The sequence below is a fragment of the Dendronephthya gigantea genome, unplaced genomic scaffold, assembly GCF_004324835.1.
Source record: "Dendronephthya gigantea isolate DGI-Jeju-01 unplaced genomic scaffold, DenGig_1.0 000064F, whole genome shotgun sequence".
Classification (NCBI taxonomy): Eukaryota; Metazoa; Cnidaria; class Anthozoa; order Malacalcyonacea; family Nephtheidae; genus Dendronephthya; species Dendronephthya gigantea.
Window position 1 is genome coordinate 889,978 of NW_021163074.1, and position 23,988 is coordinate 913,965.

Below are 23,988 nucleotides of genomic sequence, written 5' to 3' on the forward strand. Positions count from 1 at the left end.
TAGCTCTCTTGACGAAGGCCCTCAGGTCGAATCGAGAAGTGTTTTGTCTATTTAGGCAGTTGTTATACCACATTTGATGCTAGTTGAAACAAAAGTTGTTATATAATTAATTTTATTGCAGCAAAAGCATGCCAAATCTTCAACGGAGTCCAACCCTATGCATCTATTAAATCGTAGATTTTATATATAAATATAATTTGAATGATTTTAAACTTTCACATGCGTGGACGTACGTGTAGAAAACGCAACAGTGGAAAGCAGCCCTAAGTGAGGACTAAACTTAAAGGTCTGTTCACATGACCCAATTTTGTTGGATCCAATTCACTTCTGATAGATGTTACATAGTCTGTTGACTTGCAATGTATGTGGGCAGCAAATCACTGCAGCAGTGCTGCTTTATCAAAAACCTGATTTCAATCCATAAGTCAGAAGTGAATTGGATCCAACAAACTTGGATCGTGTGACCTCCTTTCGCCTCGACCACACTTCAGGAGACCAGGGCCGTAGGAAGGGGAGGTTGTATATTCATACATTCCTGTTTACATACCGTAGAATGAATGAAAAGAAATCAGTCGAACAAGACAAATATGCAGTATGTAGGGTTAAGCAAATATGTGAATATTCACCTCCATAAATAGGGCTCCTGGCTACGACCCTGCAGGAGACTTCGGCTTTTATCTTAGAGAAGTTTTGCAGCAAATAATTCTCAGCACTACTAAAACATTCAAGAAATGAAACGTAAAAGTTAAAATATCATGTTATGGTACAGCAAAGTTCGGCCTCTTCTCTTCGCGATCTGAAATAACTCATGATGATCAGGGGCGCCGGAACCACGGGGGCAGCTGTCCCCCCTGCCCTTTGCTTACGGAGACGAACGGGGGCAGTCCTATGCCCTTTGCTACCATATAAAAGTATAATAAATTTAACATTTAATCATGATGCCCACTTTTCGCATAAAAACTAACCGGTTTTGAAAATTATTGAAAATGCGTTCTCCCGCGTGGATTTGCAAGTTCGCATGTACTTGTAAATTTGAGTTTCAATTCTTGTGGTTGCGAAGGTAAAATGAATGTGCCCTTCTCCAAAACTCTGTCCCGCCGCCCTAAACTGCTTTTGGCGCCTCTGATGATGATGCATCACTCGGCGAAATCATTTGCATTTTGCAAGAGAAGTATAATACAAATATTTGCAATGCAAATGATCCCACTCTTGCCAGCTGACTGATTCTGTATAAGAAATTGTTTCGGCCGAGTGAAAGTTGGTCTTAGTTTGTTCGATCCCTTCAAAGCATCGTATCTTTCAATTCTTTGTTCCAAGAAGTGGCAGTCAGTCTTTCAAAATCCTAATCCTATGCTTACGGACCGAGAGGTTTTGCTGACGATGTTTTTGCTATTGTCTCTCCTAGCAATCAATGCCGCTTCAGCGAGACTACCCGCCTGTCAGGAGGTATTATGAGTATATTTTTCGCCTTAGTTTGTTTTCTGTAAATTGTTGTGCGTTTCAGTTTGTAGGGCTGAAACTCGACTTGGTAGATGTTTCATTAATCAGGTAAGACATGTCTTTATGTACGTTTAGGGGGAATACGAATATGAATTTACCGAGTGTGATTCAGCTGGGGGAAGATGGCGTGTGCCAGTGCCACGTAGAGCTGACAAGTGCGAAGCAACCGGTCTGACTTCGGTCAGACAACGAAAATGCGGTAAGTCTGTGTTTGTCATACAACGTGTGGGGTTTCAGTAGGGCATTATGCTAAATTTTGACTGTTTACAATCACAGGAAAGCTTTTATAACCTTTCACATTCACATGCACGAAGCCGTTTGTTTGATGTCTATTCGGTAGCTTATATAAAAGACTCGACCAGCATATGATTTATGTTGAAAATCAAAGATAAGATGAACACGAAGATCTTCGCGCTTAAAGATCTATTACGCAGCTTTGCGGAGCTGCTAATTTTGATAGATTTCAAACAATTTTTTTCAATGCTTTGCCTTTGGAAAACTTTCAAAAGGCTTGTCTTACTGCCTTGTTTATAAACAGAGCACTTACACATGTCGTTAATAAATACCATGAATAATGAGAAATAATATCAACTGCCTGCATTATGTTCTTGTTGAATAAATAATACTATATAGAGAAAAACTGCCGACTTATACGTGCATGTGATGTGTTTTGATGCAAAGAAGTTAAAAGAAGTCAAAGAACGTTTCCCATGTTAAAGTTTAAAATCACAAATGAATTATCATCGTCTAAACGGAGTATTATATTTGAATTAAGTTAATGTTGTAGGCTATAGAAAGTTTACCTATAATGGAGGCGCTCTTGATATGATGCGATGTGGGTTCAGTTCATTCAGTTTAACCGCAAATACATGCAAGCGCTAATAAGTCAGTGATACAAGCTAAATCAGTATGCAGGCTATTTTGGAATGACAACGGTTTCTCGAACCAATTCGGTCATTATAATATCGTAAATTTAACCAGGCAAAAAAGTTTAACCAATAAGGAAACCTGCATGGTGGTTTACTCGAGGGAATGACAAATTACTCGGTTTCAAATATTCTACCTTTTTATATACCCAGGGTTGTTCGTAGAGACACGTAAAAAAAAATCCCGCAATGGTAATGCACTCAGGATCAGTATTCTATACAATCACTGCCGCTGCTCTGAAACGAGCAAACTGCCTGCTGGTTGGGCTGCTTTCAAGAGTCGCATTTTTTGAATATATATGTATGCGAACACGCACGTAAAAGTTTAAATTTTCTAATTAAGTTGTATGATTAATTTTATGCCAGAAAAAACACACCAAATCATCAACAGAATCCAACCCTATCCAACATCAGATTCTGTTCAATCGTTAAAGTATCCGATTAAAACGATTTTAAATTTTTACGTGCGAAAAACGCGACAGTGGAAAGCAGCCCTTAATAAACGTGCTCGGCAACTAACTGCCTTCTGGCTCGTGTACTTCCACGCAAAATTTCACGTGCATTGACCATGCAATTCTGTATATACGGAGAGTCACTTTAATTCCTTGAAATGATTTATAACTGGGCACTACATTTATGTAATTCCCCCAAATTTGAATTCACATGCACCCGAGTTCGCTCCACTCCTGTAGCTTAGCAAACTAATTCCAGCTCTTTTTAACTATGCCTCACACTCTTGTCTGTTTACTAAATCTAGCCTCGACTTGTGATTCTGGTGAATTTTTGGATGTGAATAGTCCCGAACAGTTATGTAAGGCGTGTCCAGCTGGCCACTATAGTTCTGGTGGTGATGTTATCTACTCCAACTGGACAACGCTGCCCATTGGCTTTGAGACACGATCGTATGATGACAGCAGCAACCTGATGTCTAGCAGCAAACAAAGTAACTGCACAAAGTAAGAAATTGCGTTCAATAAAAAATATTTTATTGGGTTATTTGTTAATAGGTTTCTTGTAGTATCGGTTTAACAAAAAAATTTTGACGATCTCCGAGCTGACTTTCCAAGTCCATTTAGAGATGACTCCCAGAGTTTTCCCGAATGCTGATATTCAATCATTAAATATTGAATGATTATTTTAGTTCACTATGGAAGGCGATGGGCGATAACGTGGTGTCTGGTTTTGACAACTGCATGTCACAATTAACACTTGCTGTAACGGTAAGAATAAAAACTGTTCCATTGTCATTTGTGATAAATTATATAAGGTTGATGCTGGTATAATTATATAGGATGCTCATTTAATAAATGTGATTAAACTATTATTGGTTATATTGGGGATGATAATCGATTACATTGGCGATAATAATGGCAAAAACATTGAACCGATTGAAACTAATAAATGACTTGTACTTTTAGTTAAAGAAAGATGGAAAAGTTTTTTTTACTTATCAAAGTCCCAGCAGCGATGTCTTTTTTAACGTTTACGTAAGTACATTGTAATAATTTATGAATTAAAAGTTGCATTTGACAATGTTTCGCTAAATTTATATATTTTCCCGTAACAGGTTCGTAATGAACAGTGCCTGATGAGTACTGGGGAAAAGTCGTATAAGTATCCACCACGAACAAAAGAATTTCAATGGAACAATGCAACGGTATGTATATTACTACAAAGGCGAGCTAAATCTAGTCTCGTTAACAAATAGATAACAATTTATAACAAACACCGCACCACAAAGCTACAAACACTGCATGCATAGGCCTCATGATCACATCCTGTCTGTGCATTAACAAGTGAATTGATTTATTTAACATTGTGATGCTTTAGGTTGAACTCAAGCGTGGTCACAATCTGATAGTCTGGCAAGCGGCTCTGTTTCCATCTAAAAGAGCTGCTGAACGTAATGAGGAACCTGTCATGATTAAATCTATTCGAGTTGAAGGTTAGTCTTTTTGAGCCAATTATGATATATGATATTGCTTTGTTCGTATACTAGCGAATTTGACCGAGTGTTCAAGCAATTAATGTTGTATGGCTATATACCACTACTATTAACATTGGGCAACAGTGCCAACAGATATATAGGGACTATTTTTTCTGCATAACTTGAAGATTTTAGTATATATTTTTGCGATGAAAGTGACATGTTTTACCATCGTATTTTTAGGAGTAGCGTACACATCCGAATGTTCCCCTTGTCCTGCAGGGACATTTACCAAATCCGTGGGGACTACAAGGTACATTGACAACATTCTGCAATACAATGCACAAAAATGCAAGACCATTCAATTGTTGGTCATTTTATTATCATGCTTAAGTACTCACTAAATAAACGCGTATTATATTTTGTACAGTTGCACGCCATGCCCAGCTGATCATTATTCTGCTGAAGGAGCTACTGAATGCGCGGAATGCGACTTGAAGACTCACTATTCCAGTTAGTTTTCAAATTTGGTCAACTTTACTATTTCAGTGAGATTAAATTGTATCAAACAAACTAGAAAGAAAGTATGAGGTGATCGACTGACTCAGTATCATTTATTATTCTAGACCCTGGCTCAGCTAAATGCAGTGAGAGAAAACCTTGCACTGTTAATGATTATATTGAAATTCACAGCAAATGCGATGAAAAGAATAAGGTACGACAGTATTTGTGTTAGACAACTTTTTGAGGTGTGTTTTATAATTAAGAATCCAGTGGCTATAGGAATTGCCGGAGCAGTATAACCAGCCTTTTAATGATTGGCAATAATCATAGAATCAAAACGAAAACCATGCAATGATATTATTGTCATCATCACTAAACTGGCATAATCACTTTTTACCACGGTCACAGACATCGCCATTTCTTTGTCATCTGTCATGTTTAAACACTTTGCAGTTTAAGAAAATGTTCCAATGGATTGAACCAAAGATCTGCCTTAACGATGTCAAAGGTTCGACTTCTCTACCCTTATCAGGCGAAGAAGAAAAATGTCCGCCATGTAATCCTGGCATGTTTATGAATGGTACAACCTGCGACTTCTGTCCTCCGATGACGTCGAGTGATGGCACCAGCACTGGTAAGAATGCAATAATGCATATACTTGAACGATAATACACTGTCTGCGATAATTACTTTAGGCCTAGTACAGCTAACCCATACCTTACTCTTCGTGTAATAAATTTTAACATTCCTCATGGGTGCATGGTACTTTTATAACTGCAAGTGCATCAATGCAAAGAAACTTATCAATAATTTTAGAATGTACGAAATGCGCTGCTTCGACCGAACCTGAATACGGTTACGACTTTCACTGGTGGAGAAGCTGGCCTCCTAATATGGATCGAATGTGTCAATCTTCATATGGTAAAACCTGACTCAATATATCAACATGCTACATATGCTGGATATATACTGCTTGGTTTGATTTGAATGAACCATCACCTTGTGTACATTTAGATCGAGGCTGTGCGTCACAAGATGGTTTCCAACTCCGTGGTACCTCGATCGATAGCGGATACGGCCATGCAGATGATGCGAGAGTATTGTTGTTTCTCGGAACGGATGGATTTAAAAGAAGCCATCTTTACCCTGGTTTGGGAACAGTCACTTTTGAGTTTGAAATGCAGTGTGCGGGACCGTGCTATTTGAGCTTTTATCAAGTAAGGCTTCAAACGGCTAAATATGCAGTATTCTATGGTAATAGTTCAACAGATATACTTACGGACAAATTCGAAAAGCCCTTCAAAGTCCAAGAGGGATATACATTCATCCTCGGAAACGACGGCTGAGTTGATATCAATACGTGTGCATTGACTCAATTTGATTGACTGCTCATTCGAGTAAATTTGGAAACGATTTGAAAACGATACTGATCAAAGGTTTTTCTATTTATGGGCGTTGTTTTGAGTCTTGACTGCGTTATCAGGCTTGTGATAAAATCAGACCGAGCAAATTGGTGAGAGTTTCGTAGATGTGGAATAGTTTTGAATGCTGCTTGCGAATCCTTTTTGACAGCAAACACAGCTGTCAAAAAGGATTGGGGAACGTCCCAAGGTTTAGGCACTTTCCCTTAGGGTTTTAAAACTGAACAGAAAAATATTCATACGTTTTCAATTTTCCCGGACCTTTACCGCGGTTTAGAAGTCAATGGCGGAAGTACAACAAAAACCTTCGTTCATTCTCACACTGCAGTACCTAAATGCCTGTGACTACTGCGAAATAACAAACGTATATATTTCTTCCTTAGTTGCACAGTAAAAAGAGCGAGGAAAGCGGTCGTTACGAGAAAATAAAAGTTTGGGAGGGTAAACAATCGAAACAGAAATACTCGTAAGCTTTTTTGCTATCTTATCAATATACATAATATACCACATAATGTTATACTTAATTGTAATTACTAATCTTTTGTACAGTAGTCAGTATACTAAAGGGAAAATCCGAATCAAATTTTTTGCTCATATGACCCACATACATATTCGGTTCGTTGCTAAATACTATAGTGGAATTGAAAAAAAAAAATTACAACTAACACACAGTCTAGTCAACTGAATTTATATATATGCATGACCATGCAGATAAGCCCAGGCATAGATAGAGGTGAAAGGATTATTCTCTTAAATTCCAGCTTTCAAGCGACAGCAGAGCACACAGAAGGATTTTATTGGGTTTTCCGAAAGGGTAAAAAAGCTAAAAGAACATTTGGAGAATACGACGGTGTTGATCCTGAAATGCACTTCAAATATCGAAATGACAAGTATGAAGGATGATTTGTGATTTTTGTATCTATACAGCCTACGCTGAAACTCCTTTTTCATATTTTGGTCTCTCACAAATTTTATTCCATGATTGATGCAGTTTTCTCTGCCTACTTTCCTGTTCCTTTCACCTGGTGGAGAAAACAAAGAGAAAATAGTGTTTATCCTGGCACTATATACATTGTATATATATTGTATATGGTCTACATGTATACGGTGCTTTTCTAGAGTGACAGTCTATTTCATCAAAGTAACGAAAACAATCGATGGTGGTGCTGCAGGGTGCAAGAAATGTCCAGTTGGAGTGAAAGATGAAGGGTGGGGAATGGACCTTTTGCATAATAGACCAACTTATGATCTATGACTTATGATCTATAGGTAACAAGGAGGAAATAAATCATCACAGCTAAAAAGAGAATACAGGAATTAGTACAATTGCCAAGTTCGGCTGCAAAATGTTATGTAGTACGGAAAATATAACCATGCGAAGTTAGCAATTTTGTATACTTTTTGCTATACGGCCGCGGAAGCGTGTAACTATAATTTAGTTGCACGCGCTTCCGGCCGTAGTAAAAAAGTATACAAAATTGGGAACTTGCATGGCTATATTTCCCTTACTTTACAATAATTCGCAGTCAAACTTGGCAATTTCACTGAGTTTAGTGTGACTTTTCGGAAATTCCCTTTTTGTCGCCTGAATCAAAAGTTGGTCTATTATGCAAAAGGTCAATTTAATATGAAGCTATTGAAAAATTCAAGTCACCATCATTACTCATAGTTCATTCGACCACCCAATCAATGACTTATGCGCTGATCACACAATCATTAAGACTAATTATCCGAACCATTTATAATCTAATTAATAATGGTTAATTTTACACCATTCGAATAAACATTTCTTTTCTTTTACCAGGTGTGTTGAATGTCCGAAAGGCAATCGAATTATTCCAGATAAGAAAAATATACCAAAATGTCAACCTTGTCCTAAGAGTGAGTCACGTTAACTACCTTTTTGTGTTTTATGTGAGAGAAAGATTTTGGTATTCATTGATTTACAAAGATTAAATAGAAAATCTCACTTTACAACAATACTTATAGAGATCATTAAAAGTTTCTGCTATTTCATTTACATAAAATGAATGTCTAGAGCCTCTCAGGCATAACAACGATGCTTTGAAAAGGCAAAAATATATTTTCGTTCTTACATGCATTAAACAAATTGTAGAGTATATACGCGCGCGGTTTGGCATATTTTCCAGCCGAGTTTAATTCGAAGCGAGCATTTTATGAAAAGCGGAACATTCTTTTCCCATCGCACCATTATAGTGCATGCATGCCAAGGCTTTTGTATTTTATTAAATTATATTCAATTTCATAAGGGCACAGATGTAGCATAACTGTATAGAAAAATCATTTCATCTTTATAGATACCTACCTTAACGTTAGCGATCCTTATGGAAGAGATGCTTGTATTGCTTGTGGGGATTTCTTGACGAGGTTTGCTAACTAATAAACAATTTACCTCCTTTAATTTACATCCTCGTTACAAAAACATGCAGTGTGAATTAAACTATTGTAATGCTTTGACTGGCCTCAATTGCACAATATTATGCATACTGATGCATATATATATAATATGTACATTATATCTTTAGTGAAAAGGGATCCACTGAGTGTGTTTCTAGTTGTAAATTCACAAGCAAGGAAGGAGAAAAATATGATTTATCACCGATATCAGGGTATGTACTACGTATACACAACAAATAAAAAAAAATTAAAACCATCCATGCACACTGAGCCCTTATTAATGAATAAAAATACTGATCACCACAAACATGTATGAACGTTGCGATGTTATGTGAAATACTCCCACAGTCTGATATGTTTCAACCAAGTTTCGGTTCCGTTCTCCCACGATGTTTTGTTACCCTAATGGCTAACTGTTGGAATATGTTTCGTCAATGCAGGATTTACAGCAAAAAGACCAGCGCGCTTTTCACACCACAAGGAACGAAGTATTACCACATGTTCAACATCAGCGTGTGTCCGCAAGATCCATCATTGAAAGCCTCCTGCCACAGAAATGTCAGTATGGAAGGAAATGCGGAGGTCAGTTCAGATATATATACACTTAACTGGTGTTGAGAAAATATTGGTGTAATAATACACCTCCAACGGGGTAAATTTGCACTTTGTGGGTGTAATATACTGATTTACACCAAAATATGTGTATTTACACTTATTCGGTGTTTGCTGGACACTTCGAAATTTAGAGTGTATTTATCAAGGCTAAATGATAAACAGGAACCGTGGATGGAGAAACCGGCACGGGACCCAGATTTTTTGTACTCATGATTTGTTTAGGAACGTGTAAACTGTAACTTATGTATTTAAGTCCAAATTTCTTTCTATATCCCTCTTCTTCGCCCTCGGTTTCTCAATCTATATAAAGATTCACTCTGTGGTCTCCAATGATATAGTTTATAATTTTAGCCGTTATCGCTGTCCTTACACGATAGCTAGGCTATATATATATATTAATCTCTTACGCAACCAATCCAAGATGTTCTTCTCGGCATTATTTTGGCATGCATATGCCAATATAATATATAGTCCCTGAGATTTTGAGAGTCCCTGATCTCCTTTTATTGCATGGGCTAACAAGAATTTCAAATATCCAACAGGCCACAAAGACGTACAATTACACAATTTGTCGTATGACCATCGTACCAAGGCCTTCCACGACTTTTGCCACACAACCAATGAGGTAATATATTGACCAAAATATTAGCGTCATGCAGTACACATATTGCATGCTTATCCGTTGCCCGATTTCTTCACGCGCAATTCTATAATTAGCGTCTCCATCTTTGGTTTAAGTCATATAGCCACCTTTTGAACAGGACCTTCATTCCTGGAAATGCACTTCTATATATATATACACACGAAATAGTCATGTTTTGCTTAGTGAGTGCAATAAAGATCGATTTTCTGAAAGGCGACAGCACTGGCCTACAATGTTTTTTGCTCATCCTAGTGTTGGTAAACAGCTGATGTTGATCTCAACAAGAAAAGTGAAAGAAAATGATGAATTACTGAGTGAGAAACAGATGATCAATAGAACAATTATCTCATTCCATTATAGAACAGACGGGTAAGTTTTAGAATGATTCATAGTTCAATTCTGAACAATTCATGAACTGAATTGTTCTCATCGACACATCGTTCTTTAACGGTAAAATTAGCAAGGGTACTTCAATTTCATTTTGTCTTTTTTTTGATACACTGCATGGTGAGGTATATTCTTTTCCGCTCGCCTGACATAAGCATGCAAATATCCCTTTGTTTTAGTGTCACCGAGGCTTGCCCAAGAGGACGATCAACTGTCATTCATCATGTTTGTGATCCACGTCGCAAGGCGAAAAGCGAGGTTCGTGTGCTTTTTTATATAAATTCTTATTTAGCGAGTGTAGGCTACTAGATACTATATTAGTATGTATGAACTTCTTAGTCAGTTTTCAGTATAGAGAACAATATATCCTTGATTGGGGGGCGAGGCATTCCACAAAGAAGACTTTCCTGTAAACCCAATACGAAAATAGAAGTAGATAGTAAGAATTTATTCGATAAAACTTATCCTGGATTGCATAATAATTCACGCCCGCGAAACTAGTCTGAATTTGAAAGTTAGCTTGCATATGCATGATACAATTTCGGTACACTTTTTTTTCGCATCAACCATGTCCATAACCCTAACAATATTTACACAACGAAATTATCTCGTCTTTCTCCCTCTTCAAGTTTTACTCTTTCTTATATCATCAGGTAAAGCTTGCAGTACCACAGAAATGTTCTGAGGGAACCTGCGATGGATGCAGGTAAACAATTCTAACAGATAATTTACCTATGGAGACCGGAGCATTGCTTTGCGACACGTTGGGCGGACGAACCTATACTATATAGTATATAGACTCCCCTTATTAGCTATTCGCTTTGAATTGTGGTCATAAGTGTACCACTAGCTGTTTTTCCGGATGTGTTATATACATGTCCTGACAGTAAAAGAACATTTGAAAACTAAGTTAGGTTTGCGATTGGCAGTGAAAACTTAGAAACCATTCATTAGTTCGCCTCTACTGAGACAACGCCGTCATTATCGACGTTTCTTTTTTTTCAGTTTCCACTTCATAATGCGTTCCGCAGCGGCTTGTCCTTTGTGTACGAGTGAACACTATTTTAGTGTTGTGACGGGCTGTGTGGTATGTACATTAATTCATGGTACATTCAAGGTTTTATGTCAGAATTAAAATTTTATTATGAAGATAAGTTGTGCATGACGTTCATTATCCTTGTTCCTGGATTGCGATTGGAAATATTGCGATATTTTTGAAAAATGATATCACTTCTTTTTAGAAAGAAAAAAAACACACGACATATGTTTGGAAGTCGCCTAAGTGAGTGTTTGCACATAATGAAACGTTTGATATCACTGTTAACATATAAATTTTGTTGGTGTGTTTAATTAAGTTTAAATTATCATGGTTAGGGTAAAGCTTAGTAAGAATTTTAGCTGATTAGAATATTTTTGTTGAATTTTCCAGGATATGTCTTGGTGGCAAAGCTTTACCAGAAGGCAATTACACCAAATGCAGCCTTTTAGAAAAACCTATAAAAGATTATGCGGTGAGATATTCAATTTTTTCAGAAGCTTACGTGACAAGTAGTTTAGCCAATCCCAGGCCAAGTATACAAGTGCAGTGTTTATTTGATTTGATTTCGGAAAGAATATTCTATAGCTACAGCTATATTTTCAAATATTTCTTCTATCAGATTGGTCTTGGTATATTTGCTGGTGCTGTGGTTTTAATGGTCTTAGCTGTCCTTATTCTATGGTACAAAAACAGAAGGTAAAACGCTATTTGTCTCGAATATCCAAGAGAGATGATATATCAATCCAAATCTCCAACCACACTGATCTCTATCTCGTGTTTTCTCAGTTTGTCAACATAAACTCAGCTAAAGTTATAATTGTACCAGTAAATTTATTAAGTATTTTGTGTCGATTGAAACCCACACAGCGTCGTTTTCTTTTTTCAGACTAGAATATAAATATCACAAACTGATTCAGAACGCGTCAGATCGTTCCGGAGAACTGCCTGGAGCTCCTCAATGTGTTGGGGATGATGAGGACGAGGATGAGGAAGAGGTGGACTACTGGGATAATTTTTACGTTAATATTAGGAGTAATAATTATAATGCACTCTGGTATGTCTTCAACTCTCCAAAGTTACATAAAATATTATGTAATTCTATACTTTTCCAAGGTTCATTTCAAGAGTGGTGAAGGCCGTGGCAAACGTTTTTTAAAAAACATCAAGAGCAAATTTGCTGGTGACTCGAAATTTTCGGTAGGTTCATGTATGGTCCGCCATTAGTTTTTGCAAATCACCGGGTCAAACTTGTACTAAGGATATTTCCCTTTTCACGGCTATGACGGTCGGGCAGACGTCGGGTGCGAACGTACGGTTGATCACATAGTAACAGTGAATGTTGATATGTAATGTTGCAGCACTAGCAATATTGTTTGTGTTTTTAGGATCAGTACAATTTCAGCAATTTTAGTGATGATGATATCGGTTCAATTGAACCAACTTCAAAGACTCCTTTAAGTTAGACAGGTAGGTATCGACTTTTAAATAATAAAGACGGCCGTCAGTGGACACAACCTCATACCCAGCATTTGTTTCTAGAGAGGACTACCCTAAAAAAATGTTGGATAACTAATTCTTTGCGTGGGGTGTTAAATTAGCATTAAAGGCTGTTTTCCACTTACGCGTTTTTCATACGCACGTACATCCACGTAAAAGGATTTATCCTTGTACATGCTACCTTTGAAAAAACCAAGTGAATAAATCGAAGGAACTTCGTTTTCTGCATATTTTAGTATGCATTAGTTGACCTAGATGTTAAATAATAAAAATTTAAAAGCATTTAAAATTTTCCGTACGTGTACGTGGGTATAAAAAACGTGTAAGTGGAAAGCAGCCTTAAGTTCTGGTCCACTATGGCTATGCAGGCCGCGTGATGCCTGGAAAAACTATATCGTTGAAGCTCGTTGAATGGCGGCTCATGAAGAAGCAATCCCTTTCCCAGCATTTCCCGAATGAATGATTGATTTCATTTTAATTTTACATTCTAGACTCGTATTTGGAAGAAAAGAGAGTTGTAAGAATTGTAAGACCACAAGAATTGTAAAACAGAAAAGCAGCACTAGAAAGCGATGGCTTACTTGTTAGTTGTTATATATATTTTGCCGGAGCATTTTTTGCAAACATGACATGTAGTTATACGTTATTAATAGTCTAAAAATTTCAAAGTGAACTTATGGTTCGGCCTCACTGTATATCATGTGTTAAAACACGGTTAATTGAAAACAAGTGGCGTAGGCAGCCAAGGGGGATAGAGGCTTCTGTCCTCCTAAGTCACACAGGGCACACTAACTGATTATCAGTACTGAACTGATAAATCTCTCGTAGATAGACTAGTCTCAACAAAATTTAACGAATTGCGCCAGAAAGTGCATGCAACGGCATTTTAGAGTCTCAATTTTTGAATATTTTCATCGTGAAGGATGCCCACAAACACAGACAGTGATTCTGTATGCGCCTAGTTCAGACACCACGAGTCCACGACTATATCTTCCTACGCCACTGAGATATCTAATCAGGAAAAGTTAAAATGATGTATTTACAATTTAGCCAGTGAGGCATTCAATTATGGTCAAAATAATGCCTTAGTTTTTCAATCGTGAATTTATTAAGTATAAAGTAAATTAATAGTTAACCCTCACCTTACGGACAATCGGACATTATGGAGACCTGGCTTTCCCGGCCGGCCGTCAGTTTGTAGATCCTCATGATCAGGGTTCCAAGTGATTGTGGCTCCCTGTATATATTTTCATTGTTCTGTAACTTCTGTTCTCGATGACTGATCATGATACAGACACATTGGGCTTGGGTGGTTTTTCCTCTGATACTAAAGCGAGTAATTTAGTTTATTTTTTATTTTTTTTCGCTGGTTATTTTGTAATTGGACCATGGCTTGAACGGCTTCCTCACTGTAAATTAAGATTTAAGACGTAGAACTACGCCCGGTTAATTTAGGCAGTGCAAACGACACTCTTTGTGTAATTACTAATTACAGTTAATTAATTAGCAGTGATGATCATTATTTTATTCACCCACAAGCGTGCCCATTGTGTAAAATACGTGCAGATGCTAATTTATGCGCGTGCTAAAGTCATGCCCTGCGTGCATCGTGCGCGTGAGCTGAGAACACAATAAAGCACCCTCTTGATTTTCAAAATGGCGTCCGATTTGTATTGCATTTGTCGTAAACCTTATGACTATTTGCAGTTCATGATCCAATGCGATGTTTGCGATGATTGGTTTCATGGAAGGTATTACTAACCTTTTGTTTTTCATCTCAGTTGTTCACACCTTGGTGTTAATTTTGAGCAGACAAACGTGATTTCTTGTTGTGTATACATATAGTTGTGTAGGCATAGAAGAGTATCAGGCGAACGATATTGAAAGATACCATTGTCCAAGATGTGCTCCACGAAATGGTCCTCTAACATGTAAGATTCTTAGAAAAATACTCAGAGAAACATTAAATGTTGATTTTCCCTTAGGTTTTCAATTATGAATTATTATTTTGCTACTGTCAGACCTCATATAATAGTAGCCGTATAGCATTTTAATGTTGTTTACAACTTCACACTAGATATGCTCCTTGATATTGCATGTTAACCTGCATGATTTGTAGAGGATATTATACGTTTAGAGCGGAAAATATACATGAAAAGATATAGCGATTTGTAGACAATGTATTTTAAAGTTTTGCTATTTTCTGGATTTGCACTTGCAGTGTGTGATTATATACTACAGTAATGTAAACAAATACATATTCGCTATTAAATAGTACTCAAAAGATCACATATTTTGATACTCTAACTTTCTTTTGTGCTTATTAACCAAAAAAAGTGGGGGAAAACCTTTAATTACTGAACATTTTTAAGATTATAGGCAAAACCACATGGCCACTACTTCCTTTGTTTAAATTATGTTGCTCACAAACGGAAAAATATTGTGAAAATTCCTATATTGTTAGTTCTGTAAATATCCTCTTTTTATATTGTGGTTTTGAGCGTAAAAATCAGGAAATATATACATACATAAAGCTGATTGTGGAGAGTCTGATTGCAGAGAATGAAGTTTAAATTTTTGTTCATTTCTGGCATTTTCTTGATGTATTCTGAACTGTTTAAGATGAATTATTTAACGAGTTTGGAAAGTGTGTTTCCCCATTGAACTAAAGTTACTGAATTTTTCTTCCCCTAAGGCTTGTTTTGTTGGATCCAATTTACTTCTGATGGATGTTTTATTGTCTATTGACTTGTGATATATATGGGTAGAAAATCAACTGAAGCCAATACAATACTGCTTTATCATTATCAAACTACATTTTATACATCAGAAGTAAATTGAATCCAACAAAATTGGATTGTGTGAACTAATCACCTTGTGAGGTAAACATTTCGCTTATCATAAAATATGCTGTACAAAATTTGGTACAATGACCTTAAGACAGCTGTGCCCTCTAGCATGTCATTTCTGGGATATATATTGGATGTCTGGGGTTAGATTTGGATTGAAAATTGCTTAGGCATGGTTTTTTCAGACAAAATAAAAGGGCAATTTAATAAAACATATTTGAAAACATAGGATATAAAATATTAATTCAGTATTTAAATTCAGTAATATTCATTATCTCAAAGTGTATCCATTAGATCAAATTTATCTTCATACAAATAATGTTCTTGTATTAATTTTCTAGTGAAAAAGCAACAAAATTTACATCGACATGACTATAGTGATGACAATGCACATTGCAAAGTATGTGGATAGATAGATAGGTTTTAATTTAAATTCATATTTTCTTTATTGGGCTGTTTACTTATATCTTCCATAAATGTCAGGCTGTTCAAGCTGGAACTGTTGTATTCATAAAGCAATTGAAGAACAAACAGTTTTCAAGGTAGAATTATGATTGACATTTTTTGGTGAGGTGACAAAATGATTTTACATTTTATTGTTCTCTCTTCAGTCCTGAGAACATTCTATTAAAGTGTCAAGGGAAAGAACTGACATTAGATTACTTGGCGAAGAAAGGTTATCGGAAACCTATCCTGGTTGAGTCTAAGGATGGTCTTGGGCTGGTTGTACCAAAGCCTACTTTTTCAATCCGGGATGTACAGCAATATATTGGTTAGTTGTTGCTTGAGTCAAATTCAAAATCATAACAAAATATTAAATTGTACCATAATTTTTGGTGGATTTAATTAGGATCTAATGTCCTGACCACCAATCATATATGATTGTAAAGTAAATAAAAATAATAATTACTGTCAGTGTTTGTATGTTGTTTTCAATTCTGCTACTATTTTTTGTGTTTAGGTGCCAATTTTGAACTAGATATTATTGATGTAGCTAGACAGGTAATTTGCCATCTATTTTGTTTAATGATTGTTCTATCAATAATATTGTAACCAGAGTTGGTAGATATGTAAATATTTGAGGCCAAATTGTCATCAACCTCGCAAGCCAGGCTCTTTTACCTACGCTCCTCGCGGCCCACGCTGCGGCAAAGACCCTGGTCAAGGCTGGTCACGTGATTATTTTGTTACGCTTCTCCCGTGTGGGGATGGGTGGGACACAAGTAGCGCATAAATCACATCAGTTAAAACAGCGTGTTTCTAAGGCCTGAATATTGAGCGCTGTTGTACCGCAAAGCGAAATAACCTGTGTCGCTATTGTTTTTTGACCTCTAAATTCGCTCATCAACGCCCAAATTCAGAGGATAGCACAGGCCTTCGAGTGTCTGTATTGAATATCAACTGAACTTGTGACGATACTAAAACCGATTCCAACGACGATGATACAGTCTACACTTGCAATTTGAATTTAAATTCGGTTTATTCCTCTTTTGAGTTTTTTGCTGCGCCACACTAGCTGTATTTATTTAGTTTATTGTGTGAACCGCTATTTTTAGTTGCGTTAGTACAAAGCCATCTGGATTGTGACAAGTGCTAAAAATAGCAGAAATAGTATAACGACTTTGCCACTCCTCCCATGAATATGAACTAAACGCTAATTAAAAACCTCCCATATTTTGGGAGGTTTTGCGATGTCACATGACCAGCCTTGACCAGGGTCTTTGCCGCAGCGTGGGCCGCGAGGAGCGTAGGTAAAAGAGCCTGGCTTGCGAGGTTGAATTGTCATTAGTGCTATCAAGAAAACAAAAAACTAGTGTGATGTTGTTTGGCCTGCATATGCATCTATCTACCAATTCTGATTGTCACTTAATTGGTTTATACAATTTAGTCACAAATGCCTTTGGTACCTGAACAGGGTGATGTGAAAATGAAGATGTGTGATTGGACAGCCTACTTCATAAGCACTAAACGTCAGAAAACACTTAATGTTATCAGTCTAGAATTCTCTCGAACAAGGTATAAAACATTATTTTTCTGTTTGTAATATGTGAATGTGTTATTAATAACTCTTCCAGTATGAAAGTGACAAAATAATTTAATTGAGATTATTATTTTGCAGTTTATCTCAGTTGGTTCATGCACCCAGGGTTGTTCGTGAAGTTGACTGGGTTAACCGCTTTTGGCCAGAACATGGTGATGGTGTTGATGAAAGGTATTGTTCGTCATCATAATAGTTTTAGATTTGACTTCAACTGCCATTACTGCAATTCTAATCATAGCATTTGATTGCTCATTTTCCACTAATTGTAACTGTGGCAGCAACATTCGTGGGAGTCAAATCTAAACCTGAGAATCTTCTTAATGACATGGTGAACTGTGTGGTGTTGCATACCGTATTGACTAAGCCATACTAATTATGTACAATGTATCAACAGGTTATCTTTAATTTTGTTTTTTAGTCCAACCCATCCAAAACCATATGTACAGAAGTATTGTTTGATGGGAGTCAAAGATTCCTATACTGACTTTCATGTAGACTTTGGTGGCTCATCTGTTTGGTATCATGTCTTGTGGGTAAGATCACAAAGAGAGACATTCATGTTTGAAATTGATAACAATATTAATAACTATATATTTGTTATATATAAAGGCAACTTGTTGATTATACTTAGGGTGAAAAAGTCTTTTACTTTGCCGAGCCAACGGAGACAAATCTTAATCTTTATGAGAAATGGACAGCTTCATCAAACCAGAGTGAGATGTTTTTTGCTGACCTAATTACAAGATGTTATAGAGTTCATGTAAAGGCTGGTCAAACATTATTCATTCCCTCAGGTAGGCAAAATACACTCGAGCACACTTTCTAGTCTGTGCCAATTTTTCTTGCAACTTGCAATGCACAGAAGTTTCGTAGTTGCCAAATTTACATCTCTCCAAATAACGAATTTTATTGCAAGTTGCATAAAAAAATTGTGCCGTGTAACAGGGCGATCATTTCTTCCGTAGCTTCCGTAATTGTTTAGATTGTGTTGCACCTAATAAACCCCATCAGAAAAATAATGGAATTAGGGGCGCACAATATCACCATATATAGAAATAAGTATATAAAATTCTGCAGTAACTAATTGGGCACAACATGCACTAATTGGGCACAACCCTAGGCGAGATTTCCGATGTCATGTTTTGCAGATATTCTCAGGTGTTAAGCTTCAAAAATGGATGCAATTGTTACTCCACAAAGTTTTAGCAAAGTGCCTTTGGGATTGATATCATCTAAAATAATGTAGATTATTTAATCTAAACGCGTATATCGGTAATGATTTTAAGGTTGGATTCACGCTGTGTACACTAGCGAAGACTCATTGGTGTTTGGTGGGAATTTTCTCCACTCCTATAATATTGGATTGCAACTCAAGTAAACAAACTTTGATATTGTTCATTTGGACTGCTTTGGATAAAGACTAGACTCTCTTACTCTAACTTCCTATTTTAGTGTCTACGATATGGAGTTGAGATTAAAGACTCCAACCAAGTATTTGTTTTCCTCTTTCGAGACCGTTCATTGGTATGCGGCAGCAGGCCTTATTGATGAATTAAAAAGTAAGTTAGCTCAAAGTGAGACATCTCGTGCACCGAATACATTTTTTTTTCTTTAATACTTTATTGGGTAAATATGAACATGATTATTTACAAAAAGACGTACTAATAATATGCATGCACAGAACATATACAGTATTACCCAAATGGAAGAGGTGCGAACGGAAATAAGAAATCAAGATCAATAACATTAAGACATTATTGACATTAAGATCAATTGGACTATGTATTTCTCCCGGTGCTGGTTATATAAAACTTTTCACTGTATTTTGGGTAAGGTAGTTGAATCGTACTTAATCCCAAAATACACTATAGTCTAATTTTTATTATAATCTAGTTTTGCACAAGCGGCCCCTGCATGACCTTGTCTCTAGTTTGTACCATCTTAACCAGATGCCTTTATTTAACTTTTGCTTGGCTAAGTAATATGGTGCTGATGACTATCGATGATACCCTAACTTCTTGAGAATAGAGAAGCAGATCTTCTATTTCATTTGCTTTCATTTGCTGTATTTTTAACTAGATCTTGACGACTCTGGTGAAAAGAAACCCCAGTTTCTTATTGAAGGCATCCATATTTTGTTGAATAAATTAAGATCGTGGGTCACTAAGAAAGATGTAAGAGTGTCCTAAGTTTATAGTCGAATACCACTGCCAATGTTTGCCACTCTTCGTTGTCTTAAGGTCTGTTCACACGATCTAATTTTGTTGGATCAAATTCACTTCTGACGGACGTTTTATAGTCTGTCTTTTCGCAATGTATATGAGTAACAAATCGACGAAAGGCCATTAATAGACAACAAAATTTCATACGTCAGAATTGAATTGGGTCCGACAGCATTGGATCGTGTCAACAGACTTTTATTCTAGTGATGCTAAAGGAAAACAACTGGGTTTTCTCTGATACGATTTTTCTCGATATATTCTTTAGGGTTCATTTGACAAACACAAGATGTTCCTTCCAGAAGGAATGGATTACAACAAAGTTATCAAATCACTGTCGAAGGAATTGAAACAGGCAGAAGTACGAATTCTGAGTTCCTTTTTAATATTATGTGATCATGATATAATTTTATCATTCTTTAATAACTGAATAGAGGGTAGTAATGATTGATCTGAAAATTTCGCTTTGTCATTTCGAATCCAGTTTTGGGATAATCTGATTTCCTTTATCACTCGACTGGACGCCATCTAGGGAAGCATAGCCTCAACAGATTTAACTATATTCTTTGAACCAAGTGAATGAATAACATAAAATTATTCTCAAAACTCTAGAAGCCGTGTGTCGTTGTCCACGAACAAAAACCAGTGATCAAAATTAAAAAACCAACGCCCAAAACTACTGCGTCTAAGAAACCAGAATCGCGAAAGAAGAGTGAAAAAAATGAGTCCAGAAATCAGAAGAAAAGTGTAGAAAAAACTGCAGAAAAAGCTCCGCTTAAACTTAAAATATCAAAGAATAAAGAAACGGAATTATCACGTAAAAAGTCGCCGGAAAATCTCAAATTGGTCGTATCGAATGGGAAAATCGTTAGGTAAAGTGAAATTTTTCGCGAATAACATTGTCAAATGATTGTTTTATCATTAGTAAGCTGTGAAAATTAACGGCTTTTTCGGGATGGAAATTTTTTCTTTAGTGGAAGCAGGAAGAAGCAAACGTCGTCAGCACATGAGGTTGTTAAGGATTCAAAAGATGACGAGCAATCAACGAATTCTTCTTACTCATGTCAACAGTCACAAGAACAGCCACTCAGATTGACGTTGTCAGGTAAGTGAGTTTTGGAATCAGAGCTTTGAAAAGAAATTTGAGGAATAAAAGTCGATTTTGCGGCAGTCAAAGTTTAATACACTGCATAACTTCTAAATCTCATTCGTGTTTTGGTGTTCTACAGCCAACGGGCGAGAAGAATCCGATGATGATGTCAATGTCGATGACTTATACCCTTCATTCCCACCAGCCAATGGTTTGCCAATACAGCAGCAGTTACAAGCATTATACAGCAGTAGAGGTCAAACTACCGCAAGCACGTCTAAAACTACCACCAGCACACGACACCACCCTCCTGTCTCGATATCAATGCCAAGATATTCCAGGTGGGTGACTACTAACTAAACTCATCAGGAATGATATTGTTCGTACAGCTCTGTTCTCCGCTCTGCATGTACACCAGGTAGATTTCTAAAAAATCATCGTAATTTTGTTGTAGTGATGAACAGTCACCGGAGAAGTACACGTCTGTTGAGAACGGTAGAAGGAGATCCAGATTAAACAGTCCCGCAGAAGATGAAGAAGATATCCTGAACAAATTCCCCAGTGATCCCGACTACGGTATGTGAAGGAATTGTTTTGGCTGTTAAAACTTTGTCACACATACACTAAACGTAAACCATCCTATGATTTTCTGCTGTTGAAACCAAATTATTTAGAATTAATTGATTTGCGCCTGCATTTATAGTTTATCCAACGATAGAAGACGATGAAACACCTGGGAAGGTGAAATGGAAACCCGGTATGAAAAAGAAGAAAAGCGAACGAGTAGATGCGACGTGGAATCCTAAAGGTAAGAATTACGTGGCTCGAGCAAGAATAGTGTTTTTTGAAGCATTGGCTACGTACAAGCATATGGCCGAGGTCAAACTGTGATCAGACAAATACATGTCTGTGGTTTCACCACAAGTTGCATGCAATGGATCGATCATTGAAAAAGGAGATTTACGTGTTATCTGGAAGAGAGGGTGTAGACCATTTGGCAAAATCAATAAAGAAGTGCCTTGGATTATAAAATCCTCGCCTATGAACTCGTTCAGAATTTTTTGGGGTGTGCTAAAATTTTCTTGGAAGATAATAAAATTTTCTAGGGAAAGGCGAACCCAGCCCTCTTGCATCTTACAGAAAATTCATGCTTTCGAAATCGTAAATAAGAAAGGAAAAAAATTATAAACAAGAGTAAAAAAATAAAACAGGTACCAAAGACGAAAAAACAAATACGAAACACGTCAATTAAACTTTTTTTGTTTAACTTTAGGTCGCGTGCCTCACTCACCAGTTACGTCAACGTCACGGCCTGTTAGACAGATATCGCGGAAACCAGACTATGAGATGAATTCATCGACAAATAATAACATTGTAAGGGACGCTGGCATGTTTTTGGCGATACCAAGTTTTGATTTACGTGCGAGCATTCTTGATGAAACCTCATGCCTTCTTGATATTTATTTTTTCAATATAGAACGAACTCAAGTCTCCTAGAACGTCATCAGAATCTGAAGGTAGCTCAAGCAAACAGGGTAGAGCCCCTTTAAGACCGTCTGGTGCCGGTAATCAAGCTGAAGGGGATAAAGGTACCACTGAATACATTTTGTATTGGACACATGATACAGCATATACCCGTGAAATAAATGTTTCGAGTTTTGTAATTGCACCATGTCGATCTTTGTTCTCCTGTCAAATGTATCGAAGCTAGTATTCAAAGATTGTTGTATATTTTATAGGTAATTCGTCAAAGCGTGGTCGTCGACCTGTGCAACTCACAACAAAGCAAAGACTTGCAAAGAAATTAAAACTTGACAAAGGTGGAATGTTTATGAGATAGAAATTATTATAGGCGATGTGGTAGCTCTATTTATTTTATTCATTTGGCAGGGTGAACTGTGTGTGTATGTGTCCTAAAGTATCTGTAGCTATAGATAGATAGATATGTTTGAACGTCAAGAGACGAGGCCACGCAAGTGAGTACACAACGCTTACGTTGTTCATTAATTCTGGCGTCTTTCAAAGCGTTTCCAAACGTCACCATCGGCACCTTATATGTATATTTCCACAACACATGAAGCTTAATATTGTAAACACGTTCGTTGTATTCTTAACCCACCTCGCACTTTTTGGCACGATACTGAAATGTTCGATCACGTTATTTATATATGAAGATTCCAGGTGTCTTCAACCCGTTGGTATAGGCAGTACGCTTAACTTCTCAGCATGTTTTTCAAAGTGGCATACTCTGCCCCTTTTTTTGTACAGACAGAACACCGTTCATACAATTTCTTCAAACTCAGTTTAGTATAGTTGGACGGGATGAATTGAAGACCTTCTATTTTTATCAATATCATGTTTTTATTCGCAACGACAATAACTCTAAAATTGGTTTTGTATTGTAAATATTTGGGTAAAAGTGTATCCATATTCGCTTCGACCTTCGATATTTATATTTTCTTAAAATTCACTTCACATATTTTACTATTCCTATACCATATATATTTTTAATATCGAGCTGAGCATTTTTCCAAGAGCATATGTAGTTTTGAGCTTGCATGTAATACATGCTCAGAGAAAAATACACAGCAAATTTTTTCTAATATTATGTCATTACGATTTCCTTGTTAGCAGTTCTAGGGCTATGCAGGTATTTTCATTTGGATGCATTTGAACTATTCAGGGGTCGAGCGAATATGGTGTATATGTATAGTCAGTGGCATTAATGCTGTAAGCTTGCAGTTAATATATTGTATAGAATGATAATAGCGTTCGCAATGAAAGAATGTATACAATTGATAGTTGTTACACGATTGAAAATGTTAGTCTTTTTAAATATATTTACAAATAATATACGTTCGTGACTTTGTTGTCTTCATGCTGAGAATCAACTTTTCACAATTATTGTTCAT

General features: G+C 36.7%; 2 protein-coding genes across 3 annotated transcripts; both read left to right on the forward strand.

The window, feature by feature from the left end:
- The first annotated feature begins 1,209 nt into the window (after positions 1-1,209).
- LOC114530636 (UPF0577 protein KIAA1324-like) lies at positions 1,210-13,974 on the forward strand. Its single transcript, XM_028552230.1, has 32 exons — positions 1,210-1,446; positions 1,576-1,699; positions 3,184-3,382; positions 3,568-3,646; positions 3,845-3,913; positions 3,994-4,083; positions 4,257-4,371; positions 4,597-4,666; positions 4,784-4,866; positions 4,980-5,068; positions 5,311-5,491; positions 5,674-5,778; positions 5,872-6,074; positions 6,662-6,744; positions 7,040-7,168; positions 7,398-7,487; positions 8,083-8,159; positions 8,597-8,666; positions 8,825-8,908; positions 9,137-9,278; positions 9,854-9,936; positions 10,207-10,323; positions 10,521-10,599; positions 10,995-11,047; positions 11,347-11,428; positions 11,583-11,623; positions 11,771-11,852; positions 12,000-12,076; positions 12,267-12,375; positions 12,494-12,577; positions 12,766-12,847; positions 13,369-13,974. Exons 1-31 carry the CDS (start codon positions 1,351-1,353, stop codon positions 12,841-12,843), a joined length of 3,063 nt encoding a protein of 1,020 aa, XP_028408031.1. The 5' UTR covers positions 1,210-1,350; the 3' UTR covers positions 12,844-12,847; positions 13,369-13,974.
- Positions 13,975-14,530: 556 nt separating this feature from the next.
- On the forward strand, positions 14,531-23,929 carry LOC114530640 (lysine-specific demethylase 7B-like). Of its 2 annotated transcripts, none has more exons than XM_028552234.1 (22): positions 14,531-14,628; positions 14,723-14,808; positions 16,068-16,126; positions 16,210-16,268; positions 16,338-16,498; positions 16,688-16,728; positions 17,615-17,742; positions 17,846-17,938; positions 18,186-18,300; positions 18,399-18,561; positions 19,054-19,141; positions 19,220-19,326; positions 19,847-19,941; positions 20,255-20,347; positions 20,599-20,858; positions 20,961-21,091; positions 21,216-21,417; positions 21,531-21,652; positions 21,780-21,884; positions 22,350-22,450; positions 22,554-22,665; positions 22,816-23,929. In XM_028552234.1, exons 1-22 carry the CDS (start codon positions 14,534-14,536, stop codon positions 22,914-22,916), a joined length of 2,517 nt encoding a protein of 838 aa, XP_028408035.1. In that variant the 5' UTR covers positions 14,531-14,533; the 3' UTR covers positions 22,917-23,929. The 2 variants fall into 2 exon arrangements, with proteins under 2 accessions (XP_028408035.1, XP_028408036.1); XM_028552235.1 differs by having other exon boundaries at positions 17,642-17,742.
- Positions 23,930-23,988: the final 59 nt, after the last annotated feature.

Excerpts from the sequence above, each read along its gene's own strand:
- LOC114530636 (XM_028552230.1), top strand. The coding sequence starts at position 1,351 with ATGCTTACGGACCGAGAGGTTTTGCTGACGATGTTTTTGCTATTGTCT. Across the intron at positions 11,429-11,582 it reads GTGTTGTGACGGGCTGTGTG|AAAGAAAAAAAACACACGAC; the intron begins GTATGTACATTA and ends ACTTCTTTTTAG. Across the intron at positions 12,376-12,493 it reads AGGACGAGGATGAGGAAGAG|GTTCATTTCAAGAGTGGTGA; the intron begins GTGGACTACTGG and ends TACTTTTCCAAG.
- LOC114530640 (XM_028552234.1), top strand. The coding sequence starts at position 14,534 with ATGGCGTCCGATTTGTATTGCATTTGTCGTAAACCTTATGACTATTTG. Across the intron at positions 14,629-14,722 it reads GATGATTGGTTTCATGGAAG|TTGTGTAGGCATAGAAGAGT; the intron begins GTATTACTAACC and ends GTATACATATAG. Across the intron at positions 17,939-18,185 it reads GGTGATGGTGTTGATGAAAG|TCCAACCCATCCAAAACCAT; the intron begins GTATTGTTCGTC and ends TTTGTTTTTTAG.